This window comes from Condylura cristata, unplaced genomic scaffold (genome assembly GCF_000260355.1).
Source record: "Condylura cristata isolate star-nosed mole 26May11 unplaced genomic scaffold, ConCri1.0 scaffold00003, whole genome shotgun sequence".
NCBI lineage: Eukaryota > Metazoa > Chordata > Mammalia > Eulipotyphla > Talpidae > Condylura > Condylura cristata.
In genome coordinates this window covers 34100702-34110280 of record NW_004567104.1, presented here as the reverse complement: position 1 = coordinate 34110280, position 9579 = coordinate 34100702, and the positions used below count along the sequence as shown (strand labels likewise).

The 9579-nt window shown below is 37.9% G+C and overlaps 1 protein-coding gene across 1 annotated transcript in view; it reads left to right on the top strand.

Annotated features, from left to right (window-relative positions):
• The window catches only part of NDUFB4 (NADH dehydrogenase (ubiquinone) 1 beta subcomplex, 4, 15kDa), a 6680-nt gene extending 1647 nt beyond the window's left edge, over window positions 1-5033 (top strand). Inside the window, exons 2-3 of the mRNA XM_004675179.2 lie at window positions 3524-3670; window positions 4894-5033. Coding sequence (XP_004675236.1) covers window positions 3524-3670; window positions 4894-4956 — 210 coding nt within the window. The 3' untranslated portion in view covers window positions 4957-5033. The remainder of the gene's footprint in view (window positions 1-3523; window positions 3671-4893) is intronic.
• The last annotated feature ends 4546 nt before the right edge of the window (window positions 5034-9579 follow it).

The following is a 9579-nucleotide window of genomic DNA, read 5'->3' as shown; positions in this document are numbered from 1 at the left end:
AGAGGCTTCACCAGAGACAGAGTGGGGAACAGAACAGGCAGATCAACGAAGTACACTGCTGAGGGGAGCAGCGGGCAGGTCAGGAGAGGTCTGCCTCGCCATGTGGTCACCTCCGGGGCAGGCGGTAGGCAGGGATCGAACTCATGCGGAAGTGGCTTCAGATTCTCAGTGCTGTGCTTTAACCCGCTGCGCCACCCGGGAGGGCCTATTTCAAGATTTTTAAATGAAAATTTTTTTCTTTTCTAGTTCTGTGACCCAGGGCAATTTCAATTTTGTCATTTGTAAAACAGAAATAGTAATACACCTTAGAAGCTGGTCCACTAATTTAATGAGTACATGGCAGTCAATCACATATTAATCAATACATGGACATTCCTCACTTATTTTTAAGAATGAATAATTCAGACAAATAGTTGTTCAGTGTTTTTATAGACCAGGACCTGTTTTAGCTGCTGGGGCAAAACAGTAGAGACAAAACAGGCAACGATCCTTGGCCTCAGAGAGCTTTTTTCTCATTTAGTGTGTTAGTGGTAAATGATAAGAAAGAAAGAAAGAAAGAAAAAGAAAGAAAGAAAGAAAGAAAGAAAGGAGAGTAGAGGTGAATGTGTGTAGTAGGAGGAGGTAGAGCAGCTGCAATTTTAGGCCCAGGGACGGCCTTAAAGAAGTGAGGTGAGGGAGCTAGAATAGTAGCTCTGCTTTCTGGGAAAGTAGCATTTTAGACAGAGGGGACAATAAATGCAAATGTTCTTAGAAAAGCATTGGTCTCATTAATTCCAAAAATACCAAAGAGAACTATGGCTAGATGGATATAGGTGAGGGCAGCGTAGGAATATTTAGAAAGATACTTGGGACTGGATCACTACAGACCTTGTCCTTGTGAGGACTTGCCCTGAATAGGAAGTCCTATCTGTCCATTTTAAAATTTAAAATTTCTGGCTTTGAGTTAAGGGCATTTTGAGGGAGCTAGGCAGGAATAGGAGACTCCTTCGGTGACTTGGCAGTTATCTAATCTCTAGTTGACAGTGGATACAACGGTGGTGGCAGTGGAGATGGTAAGAAATCAGTTCTGAGTGTATATTGAAAGTAGAGTCAATGAGGATTTTGGCAAATTAGATGTGAGCAGTAAGAAAAAGAGTGGGTCAAGGATGACCCCAGGATTTTTGACATATGCTGTTAGAAGTATAGACTTGACTTCTGTAGATGGAGAAGAATGTGAGAAGACAAGGAATGGAGGTGCAGTGGAATATTGGAAAATCATTTTAGGATACCTCACATTTGATAGGCCTCTTAGACAATATGACACTGTTGAATAGATAGTTGGATATAACTGCTAAGAAGAGTAGACATTTAGGTTTGGGATTATCAACTGATAAATGGATATTTAAAGTCCTGTGACTGACTGGAGATCTTCAAGAAAGAGAATGTAAGTAAGGAAGATCAGCTAGGTTTGAACTCCAATATTAAGAGGTTGGGAAGAGGGTAAAAGACACTAAGGGGATGGCCAGAAAGTGAGAAGAAAAACCAAGCAGGTGTGTACCCTGGAAACCAAGTGAAGAAATGATTGCAAAATGGAGTGTTCCGGGTGATTTGGTGATGGGAAACCCACTGGGATTACAACTGAGATGGAAAAATGCACAAAATGATGTAAAAATAAACTATATTATTAAAAAAAAAAAAAAAGGCCCTCCCTGGTGGCGCAGCGGGTTAAAGCACTGCACTGAGAAACTGAAGCCACTTCCGCATGAGTTCGATCCCCGCCTGCCCCGGAGGCATCCCCGCCTGCCCCGGAGGCGACCACATGGCATGGCAGACCTCTCCTGACCCACCCGCTGCTCCCCTCAGCAGTGTACTTCGTCTATCTGCCTGTTCTGCTCCCCACTCTGTCTCTGGTGAATCTTCTCACCCTCCGCAACTCTGGCCTGTACCCCAGTTCTGTACGAATAAATAAATAAATCTTAAAAAAAAAAAAAAAAAAGAAGAGTGTTTACCATGACAGTTGTCATCAGTGGACCTTTGGATGTGAAGCAGTGTCAAAGAATAAAAACTCCCATGAGTGTAACTCAATCCCAGTAAGTTGGGATCGTGAGACTCCTAGTGTGTTTTTGAAATAAGATGTCTGTTTCTGGAACACAAATCCGATAGATTAGTATTAGAGTATTGATATAAAGAGGTGATTTGTAGGTTGGTAATTCTATCACCGGATAGACATTCAAATATCATGGCAAAGGGATAGATGCAAGAACCAGTAGTGAGCCCAAACATCTTCCTTGAACCTATATATTTTGTCTCTAACTTCTTTATGTCTCTAGTTTGGTTTAAAATGTTACTGTGGGAGGGGCTTCCCACGTAGCCCAAGGGTTAATGACAGAGCCCTATCAAGCTATTGCCAGCCAGGGCAACAATCCCCAATTCAATCCTCAGGCCCCAGGCCTGCCATGGAACTGACCCACATGGCGTGGCAGACCTCTCCTGTCTAGCCCAATGCTCCTTTCAGTAGTATATTTCAGTAGATCTGTCTGTCTGCTCTCCACTTTCAGGGCTCTCCACTCTCAGGTGAATCCTCTCAACCCTGGCACCTTTGGCTTACAACTCAGTTCTTGTAGACATAAATAAATCTTTAAAATAAATAAATAAAATGTTACACTAGGAGATCAGATCAGTATAATTATTTCATTTCTACCCCTCATGCTTTCTTGGTGTTTGATAGGACCCTGAATGTTTTTCTCTGAGTTTAGTATTAAGATTTTAAAATTGATTTTGTTTATTTTTACTTTCTAGTTAATTAGAGCAAATAATTTTATAAATTCACTTGGGAATTTAACTAATTAAATTTAATCATGTACTAGGGTAGATTTACTATTCTTATGTAGTTTTGTGGTATAAATATATTAAAACTTTTCCTTGGGCAAGATTGTCTGATTACCTTCCTTCCAAAATTATTTTAGTAGTATGAAATACAATAACTGCTCAACCTAAAAAAACCTAAAATTCACAATTAACTTAGGTCTGTTTTCACCTTCCTGCAGTTAATTTGGAAACCATTTTCACAATGGAAAGGCCGTTGTGGGAGCAGATTTTGAAAGAGTCCTAGCAACAAAGTACAAAGCATGATAATGCACATCATGTTTGTCTTTACTGGGAGTACTGTGAGGTTCTGTTGAAAGATAGTGAACTTAAAGGCAGTCCACAAAAATGAAGAGAGAGAAAAATGATCACAGAGGATAAAAGTGACAGACAGCTTAAAAAGATTAGTAGGATTCTTAAATCTTAAAGAAATAGAAGGCTGACAGATGAGGTGCGGGTCTTAAATTCTGACGAATTTGAACAGGTTCATCAAACAACAAAAGCTAGAAATGAAAGATACTCTGGGAAGCAATTTAGGAATAATCAACAAATATCCTTAACTATAGAAAAAAACAAAAGACAAATCATCTATATTCTTCCACAAGAGTCTGGATGATTGTTTTTCCGTGTGGCCCTGCAGATGTTCCTGTAACCCCTTTTTTTTTTTCATTAATTTTAGGAAGATCCTGCCTTGGTGCGTTGGACCTATGCAAGATCAGCAAATATCTATCCCAATTTCAGACCCACTCCCAAGAACTCCCTTTTAGGAGCTCTAGTCGGAATTGGGCCCCTCTTTTTCTTGTATTATGTTTTGAAAACTGACAGAGTAAGTATTACAACTTGATGGTCAGTAGTTATGAGTGATTGTTTCCATTTGTGCTGACTCAGTGCTTTCTCTGGTTTGCCATGGGTGACCTTTATGTTAGCCCATGCCTTTCTTCAGTTCCTCTCTTTTACTTTATTATATTGTATTGAGATAACATTGGTTTAGGTTTAGGATTATATGGTTTAGGAGCACAGGTTCACACCCTGTAAAAATACGTTATAACCTCACACCCACCATCAAAGCACCAAGGATCATCTACTGTAATTCCCTCTTTTTTATCTTTCCCCCCTGTCCTGCACGGGTTAAAATTTCAATAATATGTTTGGTTTTATTGCTTTATCATTTCAGCTTATAACTTTGCTAAAAATTGTGATCATCTCTGGCTCTTTCAAATTTAATTTATGACTACTCTGGAATTTGGGCAATTTAATTTTCTAAGACTTGAAATTAGCCCATGAGTTTTCCAGGTCGAGTTTATATGATGTAAGGATATTATACCGTGACTGTTAAGCAAGAGCATTTAAAGAGTTCATTTCTTTTTTCCTTTAGAAGATGTACAAAATTTAAACTTTTCTGATTAACCTTTAAATATTATCTTTGCAAATTTTTATGTTTTCTTAATTCATTTGTTTTAAAGAGTTACTTATTGGATTAATTTTAGCAAAATATATATTCAGTATATTCCCTCTTTATATGAGTTCTAGTTTTATTGGTCACATTTTAATGTTAACTTTAATATCCTAACAGAAAAGCAAAAGCAGCCTTGTGATGGAATCACTGCCATCATAGGTCTGAGGTCACATAAAAAGCCACACTACTCTGATACACGACCACTCTGGTACTGGGCCCCCAACCCCAACTCATAGGCCATGTGGACAAGAGTCTGCTCATCTAGCTCTGCCAGTCCACTAACCAATTCAGTCTCCTGTTGGTACATATATACATACATATATACATACATTATTGTCAGATAAATTACCTGTTTAACAGAAAGGTAAACAGTAGGTGTTGGCATTTTGCTTTTCATGTATCATTTTTAGTGGTGTGATATAATTGTATTCCCTTTGTTTCTTTGAACTCTACCTCTCGTTCATACTCTAGGTTTCAGATAAGGAGAGATTAGAATTAGGTTTAGAGTGTTTCATTCCTGTTTCACACTTGTACCCTGGGTTGTCCAGATGCTTTGTTTTTAATGTACTTTTTTTTTTTTTGGTTCTTTACAGGATAAGAAAGAAAAACTTATCCAGGAAGGAAAATTGGATCGAACATTTACCATCTCATATTAAGTCTGATGATGATAATTATGTATTACTGTTTAAATAAATCTGTCAATCATTAAATCTTTCTTTTTCTTAGTATTGTTCTTTCTCAGTATTTCTCTTAATATTACTGCAATTCAGTAAACATTTGTTGGGCATTGTAGAATTTCTATTTTGTAGAGCTCAGGATTTAAGAAACAGATTTATGTTCAATTATTCAACCAATGAGTGTTTACTATGAATTAAACATTGTACTATGCAGCATTACAACAATCAATTAGATGTAAGCCCTGTTCCTAAAAAACACACTTTTAATAACTGTTTAGTCAACAGTTATTACATGTGTGTTTGTTATTGTTGAATATCTAAGCTCTTGTTTGGCTCCAGCTGCAATGGTAAATGCAGCAGAACAGAAATAGGAATTTGGGTCCCCATCTCCTTGTATCCCTGCTCTACCACTTACTGATGAAGTGGCATGCAAAGTATTTAAATGATCTGTGATCAATTTCCTTATCCTTTTTTTAATAGTTTCTTTTAAAATGATATACTAATAATACATTGTCATTAAACTCATTGTTTAATCAATTATATATTTAAAACCGTGCACACATTAAGGCCTATGAGTGTTTACTATTATTTGTATTTTTTAAAAGATTAATTTTACATATTTATGCATACAAGAGCTGGGGTGTACGTCAGAGGTGTGGTGTGGGGGAGAAGGGCGTGAGAGGATTCACCAGCGACTGAGTAGGGAAGCGAAACAGGCAGATCCACTGAAGTACACTGCTGAGTGGAACAGAGGTGAGACAGGAGAGGTCTGCGCCATGTGGGTCAGCTCCTTGGCCAGGGATTGAACGAGTGCTGCAGTGGCTAAGGACGGCTTCATAGTACTGAGACTAAACCCCTTGCACCACCAGGGAGATTAAACCAGATTTAAACTTTAATTGAATCTCATTTACTATTGAGGACTTTATCACAGTTTTCTGATGTGATATGTCTTAATGATTCTAAGGTTCAAGATAAATTAAAAACATTAATCTTTGCTCAGACCAGTCTTCTTTCATTGGATGTTATACTAGTACCTCATAGTAACAGAGAAAGACCTTTACAGTGCATTAATAGCTACTTCATCTGAGCCCTTTATGCTGCCATGTATCTGGTGCCACTAGCACTGGCCACAAGAATACACACAAGTATTGCTGTCTCTGTTGGTCTGACAACTCAAACATGTTACAATCACAGTCAAGGTTCTTATATATTCTTGTCACTTGCTCCTGAGTCTAGGAATCTTATGATTAAGCCTAGGTCATATGCTTGAGTTGTAGCTGCCTTGAAGGCTAAGAAAGCTAAAGGGTCATGTTAAGCTTTAAAGTATGAGGCAGATAAGAAAGTCCTAAACAGAAAGTATTCCAAATGCTGAACACCCAAAAATTGACTGTATAATGACAATAGCCATGAACCAAGTCAAAAGGCCCTTCCCACAGCTAGGAATTTAGACTTTATTCTTAATGGCATTGAAGACATTAAGCAATTTTTTTTTACTTTTGTTTATTTTCATATATTTATGCATGCAGAACTAGAGTACAGACCAGAGGTGCAGGAGCAGTGAGAGGAGTCACCAGAGACAGAGTGGGGGAGCAGAACAGGCAGATTGACAGAATGTACTGCTGAGGGGAACAGGGATGAGACAGGAGAGGTCTGCTGTGCCATGTGAGTAAACCCCCTGTACGGGGATTGAACTTGTGCCGAGGTGCTTGTCGCCAGCTTCAAAGTGCTGTGCTTCAACCTGTTGTGCCACCAGGGAGGGCCCCAAAGCAGAGTAATCTTGAGCAGTTTTGCATTCCTGGAAGATTCATCATCCAGTGATCCAGCAGAATGACATCAGGACTAGAGGCTGGAGAATAACCAGTGATCAGGTTGTAAGACAATGGAATATTAGGAATCAAAAAGGTAAACTTAATGTCACTGTGGCATCAGTTCATGGGTGGAACTGGAAGGGAAAATGCTAAGTGAAATAAGTCAGAAAGAGGGCCTCCCTGATGGTGCAGGGGTTAGAGTCTCTGGACTCTCAAGCTGTAGCTAGCCACTATAGCACCAGTGGGAGCTAGCCCACCGGGTACAGCAGATCTCTTTGGTGTTACCTGCTACTTCCTTCATTGTATTTCAGTAGATCTTCCTTTTCTGCTCCCCAACTGTCTCTCTGAATCTTCTCACCTCTCTTGCCCTCTCTCCTCTGGCCTACATCCTAGTTCTTGTATGCATAAATAAATCTTAAAAAGAAGTCAGGAGAAAAATACCAGGTGGTGTCACTAACAACTGCATATAGAGAAACAAAACTAAGGGTCAGGTAGAAACTAACTTGAAAACTGATTATAGAAATGAGCAGATGAAGCAAAGGGGTAGTGGAGAAGAATACAGAAACACAAGGTGAACTAATGGGTGATTTGATGGTGGGGGCACTAGTACTATGGCATCAATACCTGAGGGGGGTATTAGTACCTCAATTAAAAATTAAAAAATATAATTAGACCAAATGGCCATCAATTTTTTGAGAGCCTTCCATGCAAAGCATCCAATCCCAAATGAGGATGACTGATTTAGATGTGAACTTGTGGCAAGCTTTATGATAGTCTAAATATATTGCCTCCATTAGTTTCCCTTTATTCACATGAATGAGGAACCATCTCCCTTATCCTTATATGACATCCCCTCTCTGGAATAATACTGCCTTTCTAAAAAGCTGGTTTGTTTATGTGAAGCAGGAAGTTACTAAGGCAGTTGAACAACTTGCCTACAAACGACCCCCTCAGTGTTCTCAAAAGTTCCAGATTCCTCAAAATGGCAAAGCTACCTCATACCCCATGACTTCTTTAATGAGATAAAGTCTTGTTAAGCTAGTATTAGATTTTCAGTTACTTGTAGTTGAATGTGCACCATATATTTTTAAGAGAAGTGTTGCCACAAAATATACCTGTTCTGATATTAATTTTACTCATAGGCTTCAAAATAAAGGAAGTAAGTGCTTGTGAATGAGCAAACCTGCCCCATTTGTTAAAATTTCTTTTCCAGGGAGACTATAGAATTATATACATTTGGTCTTTATGAAGTATCACTGTTAATAGTGTTGTAATGGGTTGAGTCGAGAAATTTCTAATAATAATTTTTGACTTAAAAAACCTGGATTAGAAATGCACGGGATTATGGTGATGGCACATGGGTGACTTGGTGATGGGAAACCCGCGGGGATTACAATTGAGATGGAAAAAAAAATGCACAAAATGATGTAAAAATAAATTTTTGTAAAAAAAAAAAAACACCAAAAACCTGGATTAGGCTAATTAGAGTTTTAAGAGCCCACATGATCGGGCGGGATTCCTCCAGGAAGAGCGCTGTTGATAGTCCTATGTGAACCACTTACATTAAAGTGTCCTTAGATTTGTCTTAGCTTTCACTTTAATTGAGCTATTAATATGCATGGGTGAGATGTTAAATTGAACTTCATTATGGTTTTCTTTAAGACCTAAAAGATGATGAAAAGGAGATAGTATTTAAAATTTTTCATGCTTTGGGCTCCTGCATATTGCATCAGAAGAGCACATTACATTCCTTCAGCTAAAAGCTAGTTTACTTAGGGACAAGGTCATTGATGTACTCATCCCACCATCCCCGAGGCAGGAGCTAAGTGTTTACTAAGACAGCAGCATTAAGCAAGTAAGCAAGAACAACAATAATATTTGCCTATGTCCCATGCCAAAAGCAGTGGCGGGTATCAGTATATGGTGTCAGGTAAGTGATCATGAAACTGAAAGTGAGACTTAGGTTAATTCACTTGGTCAAACTCATTCAGCATCAAAAGCACAACCTAGAGACTTAATTACTATTCTTCAAGACAAATTTAAATATACTTACAATGTTTTTACATAAAAAAGTAATAACTATATTAAAAATGTATCTAGATCAAAATACCCTCCCAAAGGAAAAAAAAATCCCCTGAATAATGGCTAATGTTTATTCAGTAATTATTATCTTGACCAGTACTTTTCCGAACAATCTACCTATATTAATTCATTTTATATTAATGCTAACCTATGCGGTAGGAATTATGATCTATATTTTACAGCTGATGAAACATTCTCAGTGAAGTTAAGTAACTTACTCAGAGTTCCACAGCTAACAATCCAGGTGGTCTGGCTCTAGCACTACAGATTGTCTCAAAAAGATAAATTTTGGACATATTTTGGACTTGTGAGTCAATTATATAAAGTTTGGCTATATTGAAGACTAGTTGATTTCTAATGGTAAGTTTAAAAAAGTTTAAAGAGTTTAAAAAAGATGTCAGTCTATGAAAAATTTTAGTAGTAAAATATCTTTTCAGAAGGACAATATTTACTTTAAGCCCAAAAGTGATAATCCTGTCATCAGTCTGGAAAATGCCCAAAAGGGATAATTCAATCTGGAATTCAGACTGTCATCAGTCTGGAAAATTACAATACTAGTTGGACATTAACATTTTTTAAAAATTTTTAATAGTTTATTTTTACATATTTTTGTGCATTTTCCCATCTCAGTTATAATCCCCTTGGGTTTCCCATCAGCAAATCACCCATGCTGGACATTAACTTTTAACTTACAGTTTACATCCAGGCCTTT